Consider the following 25,754-nt stretch of genomic DNA (forward strand, 5'->3'; position numbering starts at 1 on the left):
TTGAAAGTGAGAGACAGGGGGGTGATGAAGAAGGTGGGTAGTGGGCCTATCTCTTTTATATTTTTTTAATTGTTTAAGGGTAATATAGTAATTTTACACATACTTAACTAAGAAATCTAACAAAGGTTAGTAATAAGGAACATCCGAGTTTAAAAATTACAAGTTTACAACCACTAGGACAACTATGTAATTATTAAAATATTGGGACCAAATCTATAAAAATGAGAGACCACAAACACCAACCAGGCATTTAACTCATAGTTTTTCACTGATTTTATCCCTTTAAATCCTTTCGCCAAGACCAGAGGCGTGAAGTTAATCAAACTTAACGTCCCCATCTAAACACTAAAAACTTAATTAACGTAATCCAAATCGCCAAACCCCATCTAACCTCCCCACCTTCGTTTTCATCGTAACATAACAGGGTTGGTGAAATAGCAAAACCAAAACCCCCATATATATACATCCATCTCGCCTTTCTTCAGATCTCACTCGTACACAAAACAAAACAAAACTCCACCAACTTCCATCAATGGCTTCCATCTCCAACTTTTCTTCACAAACACCTCTAAACTCTTCCCCTATTCTCCCACCACCACCCGCCACCACCACCATCCTCCGTTTTCCGTCAAAACTTCCACTTTTTTCCCACCGGTTCTCCCTTTGCTCCACTGCACCTCTAGCTGCTTCTTTGGTGTAAGTCTTTTTTATTAATCCCCCAAATTTTTGTTTATTATTTTTCATCATTGATTCTCTGTTTTATGCTTTTGATCACCTTTTGACATCTTTTTCTAATTTTGTCTTTGAATCTTGATCAAAGTTATTTATATGGGGTGGTTTAAATATTGATTATTTAACATTCATGGCCTAAAAGGTTCAATCTTTTTTGTGGGTTTTTTATTTCACATGTTCTTTTTAGGGGTTTTAGTTAGTCTTAGCAATTTAGCATTTTTTTTCTTCTGGGATGCATGTGATTGGTAGTCTGTTGACTTGGTTCGTTTGTTTGTTTTTATTTTGCTTATATATTTGAAAGATTTGCATACCTTTTGCTGACATGATTTATTCTTTTTGAAAGTGTGAAATGTAGCCAAAATGGTGGAAATGGAAGCTATGTTAAGAGAACAACACTTCATGATCTTTATGAGAAGCAAGGGCAGAGTCCATGGTATGATAACCTATGCCGCCCTGTTACCGATCTTCTTCCCCTGATTGAAAGTGGTGCGAGAGGTGTTACAAGCAACCCGGCGGTAATTATACTTATAGTTTGTGCAAATTTATGTTTTTGTGATGTAAAATTCTCAGTTTATGATGATTATAAATTTCTAATGAGATGTTCTATATGTGATTACAGATTTTTCAGAAAGCAATATCTACCTCAAATGCTTACAATGACCAATTCAGGTATTCTCGTGGTTTTTTAAATAATAATAATTTGATAGATATATTTTGGAGCAAGATCAAAACACTAGGCTCGTAAAGAAACCGAACGTTCAGTGAACCGTTTGGCTGGAAGTTTGTTAATAAACAAACATGAACAAATTGTTTGGTTGATAGAACTGAACGGGAAAACATAAACACATATCTGTTCATTTATTCTTGTTCTTGAACGTTCAGTTATATACGTGCAATTATGTTCGTTTGTTTATGTTCATTTACGTATTCATTTTAAATTTATTTATTAGTTATTAGTGATAGTGATCGGCCCGTCATTACACATGCTCTAGTTTATGTTAAATTTTGAAGCTTTTATATGACTTAATTTTTGAATCATCTCATGATATTTAGACTTTAGTTTGGGTATGGTTGCTTACTTTTAAATATTATTATTGCTGAATCATGTTATTATAAATCCAAAGTTTGAATACTATATTTACTATCCTGTAAAAAATCCAAAATTTAGCTCTGTGTTTTGCACTTATTTGACAATTGATGATGTAATCACAGGGAACTTGTACAGGGAGGGAAAGACATCGAAAGTGCATATTGGGAACTTGTAGTGAAAGATATCCAAGATGCTTGCAGACTGTTCGAGCCAATTTATGACGAAACAGATGGCGGAGACGGTTATGTTTCTGTTGAGGTTTCACCTCGGCTTGCTGATGATACCCAAGGGACCATTGATGCTGCAAAATGGTTGCATAAAGTGGTTGATCGCCCAAATGTTTACATTAAAATCCCCGCAACTGCAGCTTGTGTTCCTTCTGTTAAAGAAGTTATTTCTTTGGGAATAAGTGTTAATGTAACTGTAAGTTGATTCTATTCTATACATTCTTGGTTTGTTGAAAGATTATGTTTATGTTTATATGATTATTTAGGGGTCAAATAATTGGTCTATAGATGATTTAACTAAATGATTATAAAGATGCACATATTCTTTAGGTGGTGCTTGGATTCGCCTTTTGGAACTAAATACCTTTTATGACTTGAAGTCACAATAATCAATTTTTAAAGCTGGATAAACAAATTATGTTTCAACTGTTTTCTTGGTCCAATAAGTAGTTTCTTAGTAGCCAAAACAAAATTATCCAAGGGTAAAATTAATTACCAATTTTTCTATTTTTACACTTATCTTTAGAGTTTACTTCCATTTGCACACCACCTCATTTTTTCTCTCACTAACTTTACTTTTTGGTCATTTTAACTACTTAAATGATCAGAAATTTCCAAAAAATCAAGATGTCTTCAAACAACAGAACCCATATTTGGGGTGGATATAGGTAATGAAGGATTTGGACTAGGCCTTGGGTGAGGTTGTCAGTTCGATTCCCGAGCCCAACCGGGTTTTCGTCCCGCCGTGTGTTACGCCAGAGAGTTCTGCTCTTGTGGTGGCACGACTGTCAAGTGGCAGCCGGCGGTATGGTTTCCTGGGGGAACGCCCAAAAAAGCCAAACTTTGAAGCCAGCGTGGGCCCGGTTAAGACCACATAGTCTGGCCAGAGTGGGGCAATACGGGGCTCTCAGATTTGGAGAGTGTGGTAACCTTATACATGAAGTTCACCGTTCAAAAAAAAAAAAAAAGAAAAAAAAAAGAAAAGTAACCCATACAAAAAGTATCTTCTACAGTCCGTTATATTGTTATATTTCAACTAGTTCGTTGATTCTGATTATTTAGCATCACATAATCACTCTCAAAATGCGCATCCAAACACCCCTTTAGTAATGGCTAATCATTACCACCACCATTATATGCATAAGTTCTTATGCTGAAGACTTCTTAATCATATATTTTGACTCGATAACACATAGTTTTACATGCCACTTTAAACTTGTTTTACTTGCTAACTCTTTATTTACATGCTTCATCACAGCTCATATTTTCTCTATCTAGATACGAGGCAGTTATTGATGCTTATTTAGATGGGTTAGAGGCTTCAGGTCTTGATGACCTATCCAGGGTTACTAGTGTTGCTTCTTTCTTTGTTAGTCGAGTAGACACACTTGTCGACGGTATGCTTGAGAATATCGGAACACCAGAGGCACTTAACCTTCGAGGCAAGGTAAAAAAATATCAACTAGCAAAGTAAAGAAAGAAATTTTTTACTTTCGATTGTTTGTTTTTTTTACCGTATGGTTAAATTTTACAGGCTGCAAATGCTCAAGCAGCTCTAGCTTTCCAGCTTTACCAAAAGAAATTCTCGGGCCCAAGATGGGAGGCCCTGGTGAAAAAAGGAGCTAAGAAGCAACGGTTGCTATGGGCTTCAACCAGTGTCAAGAATCCAGCCTACCCTGACACCCTTTATGTAGCCCCACTTGTTGGGCCCGACACGGTTAGCACTTATGAACCACTTCTTGTAAGATGGTCGGTCACCAGGTGGTGGTACTGGTAGAGGTCACAATTTTAACCCATTTATACTGGTCATGTTTGTTTTACCTCTAATAGGTCAAACGGGTAAAATGAAAAATTAAAACAACTTAAAAGTGAAACTTGTTGAACGGGTCAAAAGTTGGTCAAAGTGTATTTATTAATGCAAGAAGCATCATAAAATCAGTTGATTCAGTTTTTTTTTGTTCTTACTAAAGCAATACAATTCTTATGGCCACAGTAGAAAAATTAATTATTTGTAGATAGTTCATAAATTTTGGGCAAAAAGTTTTGGGTCCACCTGATATTGATGGGTTTGTGTTAATCATCTTGGTTTTAGACGCGACACTTTTGACTAGGGGTGTAAACGAGCCGACTCGAGCCCAAGCCTGACTAGGCTCGAGCTCGGCTCGTCATGCTTCTAATCTTTTATGAAGCTCGAGCTCGGCTCGGTTCGTGCCTGCTATTTTGAGATCGAGCTCGGCTCAAAAGTAAAACCCAAGAGTTCGAGTTCAGCTCGGCTAGAGGTAATTTGAGAACAGTTTTAAATGAGTTAAAGGCTTGGCTCGAGCTCGCTTCGATAGCTTAAACGAGCCACTGCTCGGCTCACTAGTGTTTAATAGTTAGTATAATATGTATATAAAATAATTCAAAATTTGTAACGATTCGCGCTCGGGCTCGATAACTAAATGAGTCATATTTCAGGCTCGAGCTCGGTAAGGCTCGGCTCGTTCGAGCTTTTTATTGATCCGATCCCGAGTAGCTCTCGAGCCGCTCTGCCTTGTTTACACCCCTAATTTTGACCCATTTACTAAAAATGGGTTTCGGGTTTGGTTCATCTTGTGTCTAACCTGATCCATAATTAAAAATATATATAAGCCAGACCTGCTTTGGCCCATCACCTAACCTGTGCTACCGAATGTTAACGAGTTTGGGTTAATCTTGTTGTTTAGGTTTCAACCATGCCTGATCAAGCTCTGCAAGCATTTATTGACCATGGTACAGTTGGAAGGACGATCGATTCAAATGTACCAGAGGCCGAAGGAATCTACAGTGCTCTAGAGAAGTTAGGGATCGATTGGAGTTATGTCGGATCCCGACTGGAGGATGAAGGAGTAGTTTCTTTTAAGAAAAGCTTTGACAGCCTGCTTGATAGCTTGCAAGAGAAGGCTAATTCTATGAAACTAGTCAACCTGTAAACCTGAATATGTGTTTCTTTCTAGTATTTGTTATCCGCTAATAGACTGAATAAATAACAAAGAGGTTGTGCAAGTGAATGAAAGATTGTGTAATGAGAGTTCTGTTGTTAAGTGAGTGGTTTGGGGTTTTCTAATAGGTTCCCTTATGTTTACATGTTCTGATTGTGTGGTGCTTCTTGCTCACTATTTCTGTCCATTTGTTTTCCATGATGCTTAAAACCAAGACGAACATGAACAACCTTCTTCAACCGTTTGACCAGCGGAAGATGAATACTTGAGGCTTTGTATGGTAAAAAAATGACTCACGGGCTGAATTGAGTTGGAGACGAGCCGAGCCGAGTCAAGTCTGAAATGTCCATGTAAAATTACCGAAATACTCTTACTTTTAACTGAATTTTTAATTGAGTTAAAGGCAAGAAGCAAACTGGCAATAAAATGGAAACCTCTGGGAGGAAAGTGGAAACATTAAAATGATCAAATTACTCTAAAAAAATTGGCTTTTGAGGTTCTTTAAAGAGTAAACTGCCAAAATGGTCCCTAAGGTTTGGTTTTAGTCCAAAACTCAAATCTTTTGAATCTAGGTCTATGTGGTTTCAATTTTGTTGCCATTTTCATCCAAAAGCAAAATCTGGTCAGATTCTTTAGTTAACATCCAGTTTTTTTGTCTTTTTTCCTTTCTTTAATTGAACGGTAAAATGCTCAGATTTTTTTAATTTGTTATAATTAAACGTTAAAATAACCTCATACTAGCTTTGAATTACTTAATGTTTGGGAAACATTATTTGTTTACCAATTACCAACATATTGATTTGACTCTTTATTAAAAGAGTTGAAGTTTTGTTTTAATCGCCCTAAATATAAGTATATTTGCAGTATTGATGATGTAAATAATGATGTTTGTAATTATAAGAACGATAACAATTGTATCTTTGTAAATGTTAAGACCATGCGTAGTCGTTTGTCGAATAATGCCCTTACCCTGGGGCGTTTTCTACCATGTGGCAGTCCAGTCAGCATGGGGGCATTATTGGGCGTTTTTGCAAAAGTGGCGTAGTGGGAATAATGCCCAATAACGCCCCTTCCATTAATTACACAATTATTTTTTTTTTAAATTAAATAATGCCACATTGGTCAGTCAACCGTTGCCACAAGCCCCTTCAGCGTGTTTTAAAAAACGCCTTGGGCCTTTTTTTGTCGAATATCGCCCCAAAACGCCCAAGGGGGCGGAAGCCGGGCGTTTTCCGGCGTGTTTGGTGAATTTCTTTTACAAAAAACGCCCTATTACGGGCGGTCTGAGCATTTATATGTTTTGTTACTGTTACCTCAATTTTCTTATTGTTTCGTTATTGACGGGTCGTACATCTTCTTAATTGCAGCTTTATGGTCACGGTTTACCGGCCCATTTTTCTGGTAGTTTGGTCTTGGGTTGCAATGTGGTAGCGATATTTCTCTTTGAGAAAGTACATATGAGAATGTTAGTGTTATTCCAAAAGAATTTATATTTTATGTACAAGTATATTCTAAGATACTTTGATGAGAAAATAACTATGTGTATGCGAAAAAGAAATTAAAAGAAGGAAAACTGGCAGCAACACACCATCAAGGAATCCCACCTCCAACTGGAGTAGGTAAACAAATTAATTTCTCTAGGAATATGCATTCAGCAAGTAATATTAACGAATAATTTCCCCCTAAGTTCTTAGGCTTCGTTTGTCTTTCCACTGGATAGTGTTAGACAAAATTTATCCGTTTCTTTTAAGCTAAATATTTTGATTTTAACCGTTTGTCCCACTTTAGATGAAACATGACAAAAACTAACCCATTTCCAATAGATGTTGCTAATGGTTAATCTAAACAACTGCGTTCAATATTTTTTTCCTTATATTGGAAGTCGTAGGTTTGGTGCAGAGCTCGATTTTGAAGATCCAAACCTAACCAAACTGGTTTCAATGTTAAACCACAAGACGCTTGCAATTCTACCGTAGTGCTTAAATTTAGTTCCCAATATAGGTACATAAAACATCAACAAACACTAGTAAAAAACGGCCCCGCAACACGCGCCCAGGAAAAACTTAGTTAAAGAATAAATACCATTTTATTCATTTTTTAAATAAATGAATATCAATTTTTGAAATACATTTGAACATTCATTTTTTATTTATATTGATATTCACGTATTTTATTATAAATATTAGTAAACTAATAAATGATATTTGACATATATATAATATCCCGAAAACTAATTTATTTATAACTTGGCATGTCCAAGTACGTACACTTTATCTAGGCCGAGCACTCTCAACTCCTCAGTCAATTGACTAGGAAGTGTCCAACGACTTTTACAACCGTAATGTAATGTCGATGAAGAGTAATAAAAATAAAAATAAAAAAGCACAACTTATAAACAACATCACCATGGCACCATTTACCTTTATCTTTGAGCTTGAGAGATCCTGAAAACAATATCCACAAAAGGCCGAATTGGTTGGTCAACACACCCTGGAAACCCATAACTAGAATCATGATATAATCCAAATGAATAAAGACAATGAATAGAGACACAAAATAAACAAGAAAATTGAAGTTAGGGCCAACAAAGGTATAAACCGACTCTCATGAATTTGTCGATATCCATGATGTTTAATGACTACCGGTAATTCGCATGAACACACTACCATTTTCGCCCAAAAAATTGGTTAAGAGATGCTTGCCGAACTAGAGAGAGAAAAGACAAATACATAATGTGAATGTGTTCTAATCAATTACATATGTGCATACAACATGAACCATTTTCGTCATAGAATTTTTAGGGATGATTTCAAAGATTTCTTAGAAACCACCAAGTAATAAATAATATGCATAAGTTATTGATACAAGATATAACTACTTGTAATGAAACTATAATATGCTTTTTAAAAGCAAACCCAAGCTTGAATATGATAAGAGTAACAAGATATTTCAATTTTTAATATTATTAATTTTATCAATATCAATATGGAAATTGGAAATAAAGGTATTATTTTTGTTTCTGAAAAAGATTTATATGAAGGTACACTACAAAAAAACGTGGCAAGAGTGGCGACAAAATAAAGAACAAATTCAACCTAAAACAAACAATACTAACCGATTTGGAGTAGAACTTGGTGAAATCGAAGATAAGGAGCCGATTCGGGGGTTGAACCGTGAGGGAGATGAAATGTTTTGGGTTGAAAAAGGGTTAACAAGGGAAAAATCCCACTTTTAGCTAGCTGTTCTGTGAAACACTTTTAGGGGCGACGGGTCGTCGCTGCTAATACCCTATGTGTTGACGCTATTGCCTAGGTTAAACCCCAACCTTTGGATCAAGATAAGAAATGGGTGGCTGAGATTTAGTGTGTGACACCGTGTTCCGGATCGACCAATAGCGGCGACACATCGCGTGTCGCCGCTATTGATACCAATTTCTTGTAGTGGTATTAGACCATATGGGATCTACACTCGCTTCTTTGTTATTTATTATGTGACATTTTTTAGTTTTGCTTCCAGTAGACAGGCCCAAGTATTTTTTTCATGGGGGTGCGGAATATTTTTAAAATTTTTAGGCGCCTAGATATATAAATAAAAAATTCGGATCGGGTTGGGTCGGTTCGGTTCGGGTCATGTAACACAAAAGAAAATCAAACTAAAATCTATATAATCATCAAAAACACGTCAAACGTTGTTACAAACATATTTAAAATGTCGGGTCATGTAACACAAAAGAAAATCAAACTAAAATTTATATAATCATCAAAAACACGTCAAATGTTGTTACAAACATATTTAAAATGTCGCCCTACGGGTTTTCATTTTTTGAAATCTATCCAAAACATCATCTAGAAGTAGGGATGAGATTGGTACGATACCGGTACCGTACCGGTACCGATACCTCGTAAATACCGTTACTGAAATTGAGGAAATGTGGATACCGACTATCGTACCATATTTATAGATTCGGTACTGGTACGGTGCCGGTATTTCGGTACTTTACCACATTGGTACTGTTTTGGTGTGATCCATTGTTTTACCTAAAAAAAATATCATGTGCAACCCATCCATTATTAATTAAACTAGAGTAATATATAGAGGAATGTAAACAAAAGGTAAACATATTAAACATCCATGGGTTCGACTATTACCCAATTCCGAGTCACCATCAAGTTCGACAAAAGGGGTTTTTTCAACAATAGTATCGTCTCCCTACATAACCAAATACAAAGATATTAAAAAATTAAAAATAAGAAAAGATAAATTTGATAATTTATAACCAAACCATTGAAAAATTAACTTACTTCAATGGATTTCATGCTTTTTACCGATGATTATTAAATTCGGTATTAATACCGGTATTTACCGAAAAATACCGGTACTGATACCGTTTTTTACCGATACCGAATTTCGAAAAATCTATTACCGATACCGGTACCGTTTATGATCGGTACGGTACAGGTATTTCGGTAAAAAATCTGATCCCTATCTAGAATTAGTTTGTTAAGCAAGTCTTTCTCTGTAAACCTTTTAAACCCATCCTATTATCTCTTGAGTCTTGAACAAAATCACATAAACATCAAAATAACCAAAAACAAAACATGTACCTGTCTAATATTTGCGATTACAAGCTGTTGGTGACCGGAATTTTGCGATCGTCGAATGGGACTGGGTGTCGAAGTCGCTGGCAGTGAGGCAGAGGGAGGGCGGGAGTCGCACAGTGGCAATCGAATTAGGTTTGTTTGTAGTCTTATGAACTGATTTTGTTTAATTAAAGTAGTATTTGGGTTGGGCTTGAATTGATATTAACTTATTGGGCTTGATGTTTGGTTACAAGAATGAATACAAGTTTAATTAAAGGGATTAGTGGACTAACTTGTTTACATAATTTGGTCAGGTTTCGATCCGTGTTTACAATTTTTTTGTATAAATTCCTAACATTTTTTTCTAAGGGTTGAGGACGAAAATTTCCAAGGGGTGCGGTTGGAATTTTCCAAGGGGTGCGGTTGGGATTTTTCACGGAAAATAGCACTAATTTTTTTTCAAGGGGTGCGGCCACCCACCCACACCATTAGGTGGGTCCGCCTCTGGCTACATCAACACATTCTTTCATCTTTCACGTCATTTTACAACCGAGAAAATATCTATCATTCACCTCCATTCAACCTTCTTTATTTATCTTTTATTTTTTTAAAACAAATAATATTACATGACTAGAACCTAAAAAAATATCCGAATTTGCGAGTTATAGTTACCTCTCATTGTTAGGGGATTGGGGGCGGTGCCCTTTTGTCCGTGATAGAACCTTCTTCCACGCGTGGTGGGAACAAACAACCCACCGTCACTCAATTCTTCAGCGAGTGATGGAAAATGTCCGTGAAGTTTTCACGCGTTATGGAATGGATTGCGAGTGATGGAACATGATGACGGGGGTAGCCCAAGACCAAAAATAAATGACTTCAATACATGAATGCCCGAAAGGCAAAATGGTTCAAAGGTTAAAAACCTGGGGAATTGAGATAAAGTAACATGGAATAGTAAAAAGTCATGTCTCTGGATTACTTCACCAACTCACCAGCCGCAAAAGCAATGCAGGTCCACAGAGCACACTCTTTTATCCGTGGGTCAAAATGCTTCAATCCTAGAAAGGGTAAGTCCCCCACTGCAAGCATGGTCACTAGTCAAATGCATTCCTCTTTGAGTGATGTCTTCTCCTATATATTAGACACTTCATTTACTAAGTAACACATTTCTGGCCAGCCCTGATTCCTGAGATCTCTGGTCATTCACTTTGAGTACTTGCTTCATGCAAGTTACTTTGTTTCACAATCAACACACACATTCCTTTTGCTCATTCATCCGAATCTGAACACACTTCAGAGGAGGATCTTTAGCAAACAACAAAAATAAACTAGTGAACCTCTCTCCACGTCTTGCAAATGTGGGGGGACCCAACGACTTGCGTTAGTCAAAGTTGAACCCTTCAACCCTTTCGCCTAAGCAGCCCAGCTACTATCCTTGGTCTATTAATTAACGATTGACTTAACGACTAATCACTAATGGTCGAGTGATTAGCCGAATCAAAGGTAGTTATATGCTGGTAATTATGTGGGCATTAAACCCTTAAAAGGGCACCCTCTGATTCCCACTCTAACTAGTCCAAATGTCGGGCATTAAACCCGCCACGGCTTTATGCTATGTGGCTTGTCTATTAACCTTAAACCCGGCACGACCCGGGCGACTGAACGCATAGTGAACATGTAATTCTTTTACAAGATTAAATTTGATTAATTATCCAAAGTTATAAAAGTTTGTGCCTCGTGCATTCAAATCAATTTTATTAAACTTTTTTAAAAAAGTGTCGGTTGAATGTATTTACCAGTGTAAACTGACGTATTTTCCTCAAAAAGATTAAATGCAGGTTCTACACGAAATAGGCTGGCCACTCCTTAGCATCGTTAGAGTCTCGCAAGCTTGGGATGCCATTATCTGTTGAACATTATTTCCTATTTTATTTTGATCCCCTGTGGATTATTTCGACTACTTGTGATACTTGGATATTACATTTGATGGTTGAAATATATCTATCTTTATGCTTCCGCTGTGCATTTAAATATTGTGTGGTTTGACTATATTGTTGCCAACTACGTCACGGTAATCCCCCACCGGGCCCACCGGTGAAACGTGTGGAAATCGGGGTGTGACATTAAAACTATCACCAACTTTAACCCCCCAGTTAGGCACATAAACATCCTGACCCTCTGAACCTTCGAAGCTCTCAACGCTTTTGACTGACGGACCTTGAATAACATGAGTGTTACCTTTCTTGATTAACTTCTTCTTCTTGCTTGAAACAATTAACTCATTCTCCTTACCTTTGCTGACATCCATAGCTTGATCTGCTGATGCTTCAATATCATCACTAACATCAATAGGCTCCGAACCAGAGGGCTGATCAACACCTTTCAGATGACGTTGTGAACGACTAGTGGAACCCTTGGAAGCAGTAGCCTTGGTAAAATCTCTGACGTTAGGAACATTCACATAACCAGAACCCTCGAACCTATAATCAGAACCCCTAACAACCGCATCCTCACCAGGAGTAGCAGCAACATCATCAAAGGCAACGTCGGAGGTATCATCACTTTTGATAAAGTCAAGTGCAGACATAACTGCAAAACAAACATAACAACATATAAGCAAACAAAGAAACATGAATAAAAGAACACGAGAAGAATAAATGCATACCTTCCCATCTCTAATGAGCACCGGATCCCGATTGGCCTTTTCCCACACTTTACTAAGACCCAATAACACCAACAAATGCTCAGGGAAGGGACGAAGCCTTGAAGGGCACTCCCTAAGAGTTTCTAAAAAACGAGTATTTATGTTGGAAGCAGAAGGCTCAGGTTCGTTCAAAACGGCATCCGGGTGTCTTTAAACAAGTTTAAAAGGAACAATCTCCTCTGACACCCAGAAAAACCGGTCCTTCCAGACCCCAAGTGTAGAAACCATGGACGAAACCAAACAGGTATCAACTTGAGTGGTCTCGAAGGTAAACCAATCACCATTCTTAGCAAGCTGGAAAAAACGGCGGAATGACAACAGAGATGGGTCGTACCCAGAAGCCCGACACAAAATTTCAAAATGTAAAACCCTAGCCATGCCAAGGGGGTGAATCTGACCAAAAGACACTCGATAATATTCCAGAACATTCAAAACAAAGTTTGAAAACGGGTGACGAAGATTGGAAAACTCAAAATGCCGACAATACAAAGCAATTGAACCAGGAGGACATTGATTGATAGATTTATCACAAGCCGGTACAACCGGTTTAAACTTCGTCCCTATTCCCCACTCCATACAAAACAAACCGACTTCCACTTGAGTCATTCGAGAAAACGATTTTGCCAAATCCTTACGAGCACCCATGATATGAGAAATTAAACAGAAAGTAAGCAAAGGGAAACTAACCTGTTTTGAAAAAGGGGGAAAACTTGAGAAAAAAAAAGGGAGCAAATGATGTTCTTCTGTTAAAATATATGAATTAATAAGATAGAAAGGAATATAATTAGGCGATGGAATTAAAAACCGCCGCCTGACAAACTGCCACAAGTCATGTCAACTATCTTGTCAAAATTCAAAAACCTCAACCGTTTCCAACCCTTCAAGCTTTGAACCCTTCAAGCCTTTAGGCAGTAAAATACATATATAAAAGTCAGAAGTCTTTGAGCTCATCCCCAAAAACCTCTGACTTGGGGGGCTGATAACGAGGGTAGCCCAAGACCAAAAATAAATGACTTCAATACATGAATGCCCGAAAGGCAAAATGGTTCAAAGGTTAAAAACCTAGGGAATTGAGATAAAGTAACACGGAAGAGTAAAAACTCATGTCTCTGGATTACTTCACCAACTCACCAGCCGCAAAAGCAATGCAGGTCCACAGAGCACACTCTTTTATCCGCGGGTCAAAAGGCTTCAACCCCCGAAAGGGTAAGTCCCCCACTGCAAGCATGCTCACTAGTCAAATGCATTCCTCTTTGAGTGATGTCTTCTCCTATATATTAGACACTTCATTTACTAAGCAACACATTCCTGGCCAGCCCTGATTCCTGAGATCTCTGGTCATTCACTTCGAGTACTTGCTTCATGCAAGTTACTTTCTTTCACAATCAACACACACATTCCTTTTGCTCATTCATCCGAATCTGAACACACTTCAGAGGAGGATCTTTAGCAAACAACAAAAATAAACTAATGAACCTCTCTCCACGTCTTGCAAACGTGGGGGGACCCCACGACCTGCGTTAGGCAAAGTTAAACCCTTCAACCCTTTTGCCTGAGTAGCCCAGCTACTATCCTTGGTCTATTATTTGTTGCATAAACAGAACATGTGAGGGGGTGTGAGGGTTTATTGTGGGTGTTGTGAGTGATGACCATAAGACCATTGCCACTAAAAAGGTTGTGAGTGATGGAAAAATGGTTAATAACATGACGGAACTTGATTGGGTGTTGTGAGTGATGAGTGATAACCATCCCCACCCCCTTATAAGAAAATGTTGTATACGCGTGCAAGAATCTGAAAACGAAATAGCCTCATTAATGAATGCATGTTTATGTGAGTCACCAAGAACAGAGGCTGAGGTTAAAGTGTTAACTACACTTATTGAGATGATGTTAACCATAGATAAAAAGTTGATTATTATTTTAATAATAAAAATGAACAAAATCTCATTTGAGCTTGGTTTTCATCGTAAGGTGACGGGCTTGGTGAAATATATACATGTCACATGTACAAAAAAATATACACAAAACTCCATCAATGGCTTCCATCTCCTATCTTTCTTCTCGTGCCACACCTCTAAACTCTTCCCCTTTTCTTCCACCACCACCACCACCACCACCCACCACCGCTGTCCTTCTGCGTTTTCCGTCAAAAACCGCACCTCTAGCCGCCTCCTTGCTGTAAGTCTTCTTCCCCATTTTGCTAATCTATGTGTCTTGTTTTGTTATTTTCATAAATATTGATCATATACACTTTTATTAGCATGGTAAGAAAACTGATCTTTAATTACATAATCTACCCTCAACTAAATGGCGCACTTTTTGCTGACTTGTAATTCCTTTTTAAAAGTGTGAAATGTAGCCAAAATGGAAGTCATGTTAAGAGAACAACTCTTCATGATCTTTATGAGAAGCAAGGGCAGAGTCCATGGTATGATAACCTATGCCGCCCTGTTACCGATCTTCTTCCCCTGATTGAAAGTGGTGTTAGAGGTGTTACAAGCAACCCGACGGTAAATAAGCTTTTATTTTGTGCTACTGTTTTTATGATGCAAAGTTCCCTATTTATGATAATTCTAATGACATGTTCTATATATATATTTGATTGCAGATATTTCAGAAAGCTATATCTACCTCAACTGCTTACAATGACCAGTTCATGTATTCTCTTGGTTCCTTAAACAATCATAAGAGTTAAATGCCATTTTAGTCCCTGTGGTTTGGGCTATTTTGTCAGTTCAGTCCAAAGGTTTCATTTTTCGCCTGTGGGTCGAAAAAGGTTTCACCGTTGCCATTTTAGTCCACTGGGTTAACTTCATCAATTTTTTTTGTTAACGAGAAGGACAATTCTCATTTTATACGGCCGAATTGCCCTTCTAGTTAACAGAATTACATATAAAATGAATATTATATTAACCATCCTGAAAAAAGTTCCACAATTTAGCTCGGCGTCTTAGCTCTTATTCGACAATTGATGATGTAATCACAGGGAACTTGTACAGGGAGGGAAAGACATTGAAAGCGCATACTGGGAACTTGTAGTGAAAGATATTCAAGATGCTTGCAGAATGTTCGAGCCAATTTATGACGAAACGGACGGTGGTGACGGTTATGTTTCTGTTGAGGTTTCACCCTGGCTTGGTGATGATACCCAAGGGACCATTGATGCTGCAAAATGGTTGCATAAAGTGGTTGATCGCCCAAATGTTCATATCAAAATTCCTGCTACTACAGCCTGTGTTCCTTCGATTAAAGAAGTTATTTCTTTCGGAATAAGTGTTAATGTAACTGTAAGTTGATATGTTTTTGTTTATATATTTTGTTTCGATTAATAGATGCACATATATTGACATGCCACTTTAAGCCTTATCATATATTTGGACTCGCAATGTATCGTTTTGCATCCTTTTTTAAACTTTATTTTTACTAATTCTTTTATTTATTTTTCATGGTCTATCACAGCTCATATTTTCTCTATCTAGATATGAGGCAGTTATTGATGCTTATTTAGACGGGTTAGAGGCTTCGGGTCTTGATGACCTATCTAGGATTGCAAGTGTTGCTTCTTTTTATGTTAGTCGAGTAGACACGCTTGTCGACAGTACGCTTGAGAAAATTGGCACACCAGAGGCACTTGAACTTCGAGGCAAGGTAAAAAACTATCAACTGTAAAAGTAAAGAAACACAATTTTTACCTTTAAAATAAAACTTCTGTTTTTTCACCACACGGTTAATTTTACAGGCTGCAAATGCTCAAGCGGCTCTAGCGTTCCAGCTTTACCAAAAGAAATTCTCGGGCCCAAGATGGGAGGCACTTGTGAAAAAAGGAGCTAAGAAGCAGCGGTTGCTATGGGCTTCAACCAACGTCAAGAACCCATCCTACCCTGACACCCTTTACGTAGCCCCACTTGTTGGGCCCGACACGGTGAGTCATATGAACCACTTGGTGTAACATGCTCACCTAGCAGTACCCGTAGAGGTGGCAATTTTGACTTATTTATTCTGGTCATGTTTTACCTCAACTAGGTCAAACAGGCAAAACGGGTAAAAAATAGCTTAAAAGGAAACACGCTACACGGGTAAAAAGTATACCAATGTATTTTTCAATGCATGAAACATCACAAAACCATCTAATCCAGAAAAAAAAAGTGATTCTTGAAATAATACAATTTTTGTAGCCATAGTAGAGAAATTAATTATTTATAGATAGATCATATTCATAACCTTGTTTTGACACGTTACCTAGCGGCCACCATATGCTAATGGGTTGTGTTACTCTTCTTGTTTTTATATGTGACAATTTTGACCCTGATATGTATAAAAATACTTGTTTGAGCCGGGGCCCATTACCTAACCAGCCCGACTTCAATTCCCATCTTGCCACCTGTACCTAGCGGTGACACCAAACGTTAACGGGTTGGCATTAATCTTGTTGTTTAGGTGTCAACCATGCCTGATGAAGCACTGCAAGCATTTATCGACCATGGTACAGTTGGAAGGACGATCGATTCAAATGTATCAGAGGCTGAAGGAATTTACAGTGCATTAGAGAAACTGGGGATCGACTGGAGTTATGTTGGGTCCCGGCTGGAGGTTGAAGGACTAGTTTCTTTCAAGACAAGCTTTAACAGCCTGCTTGATAACTTGCAAGAGAAGGCTAATTCTATGATATTAGTCAGCATGTAAACCTCAATAGTTGTTTCCAGTATTTGATCTGCATCAACAGACTTGTGTGTAATGGAAGTTATTTGGTGAAATGATGAGTGGTTTTCCCTTATCTTTACATGTTATGTTTGTGTGTGGTGGTTCTTGATCTCTCTTTTTTTTTTTTTTTTTTTTTTTATGAAATGATGAGTGGTTCTTACCTTTCTTACATGTTACAGATTAAAATTGTTCCGATCCAACTTGATGAGTCGGAAATTACGTCCAATAGTAAACAAGGTAGAGCTACTTGGATCGTATCGGTAAAAATCTTGAATGATCTGAGTCATAACGAGCCCGAACCCCAGCTCGAGCTTTGCATACAAAGCTTGTTTAGGCTCCGAGCCTAAACGAGCCCAAACAAATTTTATATTATTTTTCTTATATATAATATACATACTATTTAGCATTGGCGAGCCGAGCTCTAGCCAAGCTTTGGCTTGTTTAAACTATCGAAGCTAGATCGAGCCGAACTTTTAGCTCATCTAAAGTTGTTCTCAAATTACCTCGAGCCAAACTCAAGCTCTTGAGTTACTTTCGAGCTGAGCTCGAGCCTAGTTGGGTTCAGCTCAGCTCGTTTACACCCCTAATCAAAACCGAATGCCATAATGTATATGTTTTAGTCGGTACCGATATGGTACAATACCATTAAAAGTCGTAAAACCGATACTATACCGCATAGACCGATCCTGAAATTTAGTTAAAACCAATTACGAATACTAAATATGCGTTCAGTACCGGTGTTTGGTACGAAATTTTTATCCCTAAACCAAACATATACGAATTTTGGTTATATATTTTTTAAACAAAATTCACTTTGGTTATATATATTTTTGAGTTAAATGCCATTTTGGCAGTTTAGTCTAAATGTTTCATTTTTCGCTTGGGGGCCCAAAAAGTTTTCGTTGTTGCCATTTTAGTCCACTGAGTTAACTTCATCCATTTTTCTTGTTAATGAAAAGGACAACTGGGTCATTTTATATGGCCGAATTACCCTTCTAGTTAACAGAATTACATATAAAATGACCGAATTGCCCTTTTCGTTAACAGAAAAAATGGATAAAGTTAATACAGTGGAACTAGAATGCCAATGATGAAACCTTTTTGGACCAGACAAAAAATGAAACATTTGAATTAAACTGGCAAAATGGTTCAAACCAGATCACCTAACTAAAATGGCATTTAACTCTATATTTTTTTAAACAAAATTCACTTAATCGTTCGAACTCGTTGTTGGAGTGTGGTCAAGCTTTTATGACCCTTTTAAGAAAATGAATGGTGGGAGAGAAGGGATAGGATGGTAAATTGGTTAAAGCCGTTATCTTTCTCGAACACCCTTCAATTCAATCTACTCCTTCCTTGTCTGTCTATGAACTGTACCGGGAAATTGTCGTTGCAGAAGCTGCAAGTAGTTCGTTAATAAATGGTGTTGGGTCTTCCAATTCCCTCCTTCTTCACCCCTTCTTTTTCATCGGTAATCTTACATTCACTACTTCAATATTTTTGCATATTGTAAACCTAAAGTGGGTGCATCATCTGATTCTACAGCAATGGATACACAAGCAAACTAAATCATCTAGAATTCTACAATCTACCCATGTATCGTCTTCTTCATCTGGTTGGTAACTTGGATTCAGTATTTTAAATTATGGGTTTATGTATTGCAGTTTTGATAATTGCTTGACGCAGATGGAAGGGATTTGTTAGAAGATGATAAATCGGTTAAAATCGATAGAAGAAAATGGTTGGTGACATCTATGGGGTTATTAGCAGTGACATTGGGGAATAATAATATTGGAGATGGAGTTGCTATGGCATCTGATTTTGCTGAAAGTAATCTTCTTTTTCCTTTTATTAAGTGAAAAGTTTGGTGTCTGCATTGTGGTTTTATAAATTTTGGATGTGAATTTGTGTTAAGATTGTTTCTGTATTGTGTTTGAAGCAATGCGTAAGGTTGTGGTCTCTTCGGTTAACATGATATCAAATTGTATGGTTAAGAGAATGGACATAAATGGCATTTTCCCTTATTTTAGTACTTCTTAATTGTTGTTGTTCGGGTCCTTTGTGTTATTATGAAGCAAAGGTGTTTTAAGAAATCTGTAAAAATGTAGGTGATAAAGATCCGGAATCCTCATTTAGAGTGATCAGATTCTCGTGTTTGGGTTTAATGAAACTGGTTATGATTATCCAATTCCCACCAATAGCAAAGCAAAGGTAGGGTCTGAGGAGGGTAAGATGTAGACATCCTTAACTCTACCCGTAGGAATAGAGAGGCTGCTTCCAGTGAGACCCCCGGCTCAATAGTAGTTTTGCATCAAGCCTTGGACATAAGGCACATAACACTCAGCAATCGGGACAAAGACTGATTAGTGCATGTACCCTTTTGTCTTTCAGCTATCAACGCCACCACATGATGCATGATTAACCGTCCACATGATTATCCGATTCTTCAATGCTCATTTAATGTGCAAATCATTTATCTGGTTCTGATTTATTCAGTATCACATGATCACTTTCACGTCACAATCTAAATTGGTTATGCACTGTCAATATAAAATACGTTTGAATGAGCGTAATGATTATAGCTATTACATAGGGAGAGAGTTTTATGATTTATTATTTTTGTAGAAAATGAGTATACGTTTCTATTTGCAGTGCCAGCCTTAAAGGGAAAGGATTATGGTAAATCAAAGATGAAATATCCTGATTATGCTGAGACAAGCTCAGGACTCCAATATAAGGTTGTTTCCAGGGACAATATTCATAATTTTTTTTATTTGGCACATTTTTTTTCTAGGTATTTCTTTAATCTCAAAAATTGAAAATATGCAGGACTTGCGAGCGGGAAATGGTATAATGCCAAAGAAGGGAGACACTGTAGTGGTATGCCAATCTTTCTATACGTCCCTACTTATATAAACCATTTTAAAATATATATTGGAATAAAATAAAAGTAAAATATGTGAAGAAAGTTTTGATGAAGTGAATGCATTAGGTTGATTGGGATGGCTACACAATTGGATATTATGGGCGAATATTTGAAGCTAGAAACAAGACCAAGGGTGGTTCTTTTGAGGTATATCATACTTTTCAGGAAAAATTACAAGTTTTGTCCTTTATCTTTATACCACTTTTCAGGCGGTGTCCTTTTTAACGAATGTTGACAGGCGGTGTCCTTTACTAGGTATTTTGTTGCAAGTTTAGTCCTTTACACCCAACCCAGTTAAAAAACCCTGTTAATTGTTGACAGGCGGTGTCCTTTACTAGGTATTTTGTTGCAAGTTTAGTCCTTTACCTAGGTATTTTGTTGCAAGTTTAGTCCTTTACACCCAACAATTAACAGGGTTTTTTAACAGGGTTTTTTAACTGGGTTCGGTGTAAGGGACTAAACTTGCAACAAAATACCTGGTAAAGGACACCGCCTGTCAACATTTGTTAAAAAGGACACTGCCTGAAAAGTGGTATAAAGATAAAGGACAAAACTTGTAATTTTTCCTACTTTTCATTATAAAGATTCAATATTGATTGTAAACTTGCCCTTATACTACTTTGCAGGGAGATGACAAGTCCTTTTACAGATTCCGATTAGGTTCCCATGAGGTATTTTCGATTTTTTTTCCTTAGCTTTTAGTAAAGGAGCAATTAAGGGAAGTTTGGATGTGCATTGTAAGAGTGATCGTTCGATGCTAAATAATAAGATTCAGATAATAAGTTGTAAAGACTGCAGAAGATACTGTTTAGACATGCTTATGCTGTAATAATTGGATGTTTTAGTGTTTGACGAGTTACGTTTCGTTATAGAATAATTAGATAAAAGGGTTAACTGAACTAAAATGTATTGAACTTGTCACTTATTTGACTTGTGTGTGTAGAGAACTTTAAAAGTTCCTTTTTATTTTATCAGAGAGTAAATTGCATTTTACGTCCTTTAAGTTTGAGCCAAATTGCAGGCGTTGTCCTTTAACTAACGAAATTACACTAGATGCCCTTTATGTTAGTGTTTCTCATCCGTCGGTGTCCTTTTGCCCTAACCCAGTTAATTTTTCTAGTTAACTCTTAACATGTTCCACTCACATGAGGGCATAATGGTCACTTTCACTTAATAACGAAAATAACATATATTAGCGACAAAATAAGTGAAAATGGCCATTATGCCCTCATGTGAGTGGCACGTGCTAAGAGTTAACAGAAAAAATTAACTGGGTTAGCGCAAAAGGACACTGACGGATGAGGGCATAATTGGCTCAAACAAGGACATTCAGTGTAATTTTGTTAGTTAAAAGATAAACATTCAGTGTAATTTTGTTAGTTAAAAGATAAGCCTGCAATTTGGCTCAAACTTAAAGGACATAAAATGCAATTTAACTTCAAAACCTACACTTATGATTTGTGTGTCCAAAAGTTAAATATAAAATGATCATTTGCAGGTAATACCAGCTTTTGAGGAAGCTGTTGCAGGCATGTCTTTGGGTGGCATTAGAAGGTAAAAAATATCTACACAAGGTTTTGTTTCTAGTCTTAGGAAACTTTATGATGACAATTTGCTTCTTACATTTTAACCAATTTGTTTAGGATCATCGTGCCCCCGGATCTTGGATACCCAGATAATGATTACAACAAGAGCGGTCCAAAACCTACAACATTTTCGGTAACGCCATAACTTTCTTTATTCCTGCTTCATGTAATAACTTGACAAACATATGTAATATTAAAAAGTTAACCTCTTCCACAGGGTCAAAGGGCACTGAGTTTTGTTCTGAAGAACCAAGGACTCATCGACAAAACACTTTTGTTTGACATCGAGCTTTTAAACATTATACCTAACAACTGAAGAACCTTGGTTTCTTTCATACAATTGATGTATTATTATTACATTATAAGGATCACAACTTTTACCTCTGTTTTTGTTTACATATTCAGTTATTCATAGAGTTGTTTTGCAAAACATAACCAATTCATTAAACAGTCCCATAAAGAAACGTACCAAAACTTCGAATTCTAAACGATACAAAAAATCAATTGAAGAAGATTAACATCAACAGTTCAACACCCTTAGCACACCACAAGCAGGGGAAAGAAAGCAAGAAATCGAGCACTAAACCTATGAACATTGTAACACTTTTCGCTTATAACGAACCATAACTTTCCCTTTGACACCAACCACCATAGCGTTCCAATCCGTCTCGGGAAATGGAGAAACCAATTCCAGCTCGAAGTTTCTCAACAAATGGCTCCAGATTGCTTTAATTTGGAGATACGCAAACGGTTCTCCTAAACAACCATGTCTTCCACCGCCAAAGGAAATGTACGAAAACGCCCCTGCTGCTTTATCTTCTTCTCTGCCAGGACCGTATCTATCTGGGTCATATGTGTCTGGATCTTTGAACACGTGTGGCAGTCGGTTGGCGAATGCAGGTGACGTTGCAACAATGTGTCCTTTAGGAATGTCGTAATCCTTCCCTTCTTTTGTAGTCACGGTGAAATCACTGTGCGAGCTGCGCAACAACATGATTAGTGGAGGGTGAAGTCTCAGCGCTTCTTTTATACATCTGTATAAAACATTCATTTCCGACAAAATATCATGATCGACGTTATCGCCATGTTTGTTCACAAGGTCTTTTTGCTCATTGATCACAGCAGCCATGTGTTTCGGGTTGCAGAGTAGGTACGCTCCAGTCCACGTGGAGGTTATAGAACTTGTGTGCTGTCCGGCAAACAGGGCGGCAATGAGAAGTCCGGTGACCTCAGATTCAGTGGTGGGACGGCCGTTTTTGTATTTGGAATCGATAAAGCATTGCAGCATGTCGTTTTCGCATTTGCCGCTTTGTTTACGAGAGTTTATGATGGTGGCAAAGATGTCGGCTAGCTTCTTGCGAGCCTGATCGCGGCGGCGGTGGGCGGGGATCGGGAGGTATGGGAATATGACACTGATGGGTTGCATGCCGTTATCAAGATCATGGAAAAGAGCTGACACGTCATCAAACAGCTTGTTGCGGACTTCGTCGCCCAGTAGACATCCACTGGCTGTAAGAATGATTAACCTTTCTAGTTCTTGTTTTAGATCCACTTCACCACTTTCACCCCATTTGGAGAAATATTCCTGCATGTCCCAAATCATAATATGATGAAACTAATGATCATAAAGATACTGCTACTTAACGATAGTGATTATGTGATGCATAATAAGGGTCCTGCTATACAAACACCACCTATAATGGTGTTATAGTGTACACCGGCTTGCATGTCACATCCTTGGTTTTAAAATGCGCGCATAATGCGTGATGCGCCTGATGCACTAATGAGAGCGCATCGCAACAGCTGATGCGAGAATATTGCGCGCATTTCGCATAATGCGCTCTGATGCACGCGACATTGTTTCTTATGCTTTTTTTCCAGATTTTATGAACTGTGTTCGGTTTTTTCCATAATTAACATCTTAGTATGCTTGATTTGAACCAAAAAACACAACTCTTATCTTCTAATTACGTCAATTGTTTTACTTTAAGTATGTTTTTATAAGTTTTTATGTATAAATAATTTTTAACTATTTTTTTATAAAGAACGCATCACATACGTGATGCGCTCGCATCACGCATCAGATTTTTGGACTAAACGCATCGGAGCGCATCACGCAATTTAAAACCAAGGTCACATCATACTTACTGTATGAGGTCAAATCAAACCTGTACACCATAATTGTTACATCATACAGGCCAGGCCATATCACAGGGCGAAAAAATTATATGGGCAGTATGACTTTGTTAGTGATCACATGTCACTTCCTTGTCAGTCAAACACACCATGCAGGCCGTACGACCCATCTGACCATTTTAGTCCCATCACAAGGCCGTTGGACCACTTTTCGCCCTATCATATGGCCAGTATGATATGTCATTGGTGTCTGAATTGATTATTGAATAGCCATTGGTGTTTATATAGTGATGACCTATAATAATCAGAATATACACACAACTAGGTCTGCGAAGGAACACGAATAAGACCTTGTTCGTGTTCGTTCGTTAAGGAAATAAATGTGTTCACAAACTGTTCATGAACACTTACTGAACAAGATCTTATGTTCTTAAATTTTAGATAACAAACACAAACGACCGTTCATGAACACAAACAATATTCTAGAACAAAAACGAACATATATTAAATCTTAATAAAATCGGCATCTTTAATCACAATCATTACTTAGATCCACTCAAATTATTAAAATGTGTGTAATATACAATACACTAATACTCATTAAAAACTTTATTAGTGAGAATTTTGATGTCTTTGAATAACATATATAAACTTTAAAACATCAATGAACTATCGAACATAACCGAACACGTAGACAAACATAAATGAACAAATACAGTCTTTGTTCATGTTCGTTCATTTAACTAAACGAACATAATTTCTTGGCTTTATCCGTTCATTCATTAGACGAACGAACACAAACACAAACGAACTTCTTGATTGTTCGCTAAAAGTTCAGTTCATTTACAGCCCTACACACAATTGCAATAACCACAAAGCAGAATCTAGTCATCCAAACACACAGATTATAAACAGTAAAAAAAATTTAAAAAAAAAAAAACAAGAAAAGTACCTGTGCTTCAAACACCATCTGATCCACATACCCTTTAAGCTTATTAACCCTAAGAGCCTCAGTAAAAAACCTAAACTGCTCCTGCCTAACCGAATAATCCACATCAAAGACAACCCCAGGTCCAAAAGTAGGCACATTAAACTGATACACCTCCTGCTGACTCAGATCCGATTCAGAAGCCTTAAAGAAATGGGCTGAAACCTCCGGCCCAATCAAGAACGTAATGTTCTTGTTCAACAGATTGAGTGTAAACACACTCCCTAATTTAGGGTACTCTTGTCTCAGCATAACAATTGGGCCTTTCAAGAAGCGGAAAAGCCCACCGAAAACCGGCCATGCGTTGACCACCGGCGGCAGACGTTTACGGGATCTGGGGATTAAGAAAGTGGCGATGATTTTAGCGGCGATGAGTGTGGCGATTAGGAGGGTGATGACGTTGAGGAGTTTCGGATCTAAATCCATATTTGGGACCTGCAATTGCAATTAGAGAGAGGGAGAGAGAGTGAAACCTGAGGGGAGAGAGTGAGTGAGGTTCGTGAGTTTAAAAAGGGAGGTTTGAGGAGGTTTCTATGGGCTTGAAAACAGTTGATCCAGATTCACTAATCACATGTAATTTGTATCCACGACATTCCAGGTTGTTTTCTTTTGGACTTTTGCTCCTATAAACATGATGAGTGTGAGTGAGTAGGGATGAAAATATGAAATCTGTACCGATATCGGATCGAACCTGATGAAACAATGGTTAACCGGGCAGGGTTAACACACTGGTCTCGTCAAGAAGGGTTAATCCCTTCCTCTCGAGGATCGCTGGCTGGATCACCGGTGGTTGATCTCCTGCACAAGGAAACAAGCCGTGACTCGTAACAAGGAGGATGGGGTGGGGGGTGCTCCTTGTTACCACTCTCCGGCGTGAAAATCACTAGTTTGCTTTGAGAAGCAAAGTAAGATAGTAGTAGTAGTGAGAGAGTTGTGAAGAGATACCTCAAACCTGGTTTGGGGTTGGTATTTATAGCCGAGGAGTGAAGGAGGATGATGATAGATGGACTGACGACGTGCTGCACCTTTGCAGGTGTGTCAGGCTTGTCGGTTGTGGAGGTTACGCCACGTCAGTCCATTGCTTACGTAGCTCTGACAGGTAACTGCCATTGGTGCCACTTGCA

At 37.8% G+C, this 25,754-nt stretch overlaps 3 protein-coding genes across 6 annotated transcripts; 2 read left to right on the plus strand and 1 right to left on the minus strand.

The window, feature by feature from the left end:
- Positions 1 to 323: 323 nt before the first annotated feature.
- Positions 324 to 17,073, plus strand: LOC110865191 (transaldolase). 4 transcript variants are annotated; one of them, XM_022114414.2, is made up of 7 exons: positions 324 to 696; positions 14,641 to 14,803; positions 14,902 to 14,951; positions 15,280 to 15,580; positions 15,753 to 15,941; positions 16,033 to 16,215; positions 16,731 to 17,073. In XM_022114414.2, the coding sequence occupies exons 1-7, from the start codon at positions 533 to 535 to the stop codon at positions 16,974 to 16,976; spliced, it is 1,296 nt and encodes a 431-aa protein (XP_021970106.1). In that variant the 5' UTR covers positions 324 to 532; the 3' UTR covers positions 16,977 to 17,073. The 4 variants fall into 4 exon arrangements, with proteins under 4 accessions (XP_021970106.1, XP_021970105.1, XP_021970104.1 ...); XM_022114413.2 differs by lacking the exons at positions 14,641 to 14,803; positions 14,902 to 14,951; positions 15,280 to 15,580; ... (1 more) ...; positions 16,033 to 16,215; positions 16,731 to 17,073 and adding exons at positions 1,076 to 1,247; positions 1,352 to 1,401; positions 1,945 to 2,245; ... (1 more) ...; positions 3,584 to 3,766; positions 4,755 to 5,152 and having other exon boundaries at positions 380 to 696; XM_022114412.2 differs by lacking the exon at positions 324 to 696 and adding an exon at positions 14,242 to 14,471.
- Positions 17,074 to 18,245: 1,172 nt separating this feature from the next.
- LOC118479763 (peptidyl-prolyl cis-trans isomerase FKBP19, chloroplastic-like) lies at positions 18,246 to 21,920 on the plus strand. Its single transcript, XM_035974500.1, has 10 exons — positions 18,246 to 18,465; positions 18,540 to 18,609; positions 18,681 to 18,824; positions 19,647 to 19,732; positions 19,824 to 19,874; positions 19,987 to 20,067; positions 20,547 to 20,591; positions 21,419 to 21,474; positions 21,564 to 21,639; positions 21,724 to 21,920. The coding sequence occupies exons 1-10, from the start codon at positions 18,415 to 18,417 to the stop codon at positions 21,820 to 21,822; spliced, it is 759 nt and encodes a 252-aa protein (XP_035830393.1). The 5' UTR covers positions 18,246 to 18,414; the 3' UTR covers positions 21,823 to 21,920.
- A 6-nt stretch (positions 21,921 to 21,926) lies between these two features.
- LOC118479762 (sterol 14-demethylase-like) lies at positions 21,927 to 25,185 on the minus strand. The gene is made up of 2 exons (XM_035974498.1): positions 24,595 to 25,185; positions 21,927 to 23,091 (listed from the first exon to the last, which is right to left on the minus strand). The coding sequence occupies exons 1-2, from the start codon at positions 25,054 to 25,056 to the stop codon at positions 22,093 to 22,095; spliced, it is 1,461 nt and encodes a 486-aa protein (XP_035830391.1). The 5' UTR covers positions 25,057 to 25,185; the 3' UTR covers positions 21,927 to 22,092.
- Positions 25,186 to 25,754: the final 569 nt, after the last annotated feature.

This window comes from Helianthus annuus, chromosome 6, assembly GCF_002127325.2.
Source record: "Helianthus annuus cultivar XRQ/B chromosome 6, HanXRQr2.0-SUNRISE, whole genome shotgun sequence".
In the NCBI taxonomy this organism is placed as follows: Eukaryota; Viridiplantae; Streptophyta; class Magnoliopsida; order Asterales; family Asteraceae; genus Helianthus; species Helianthus annuus.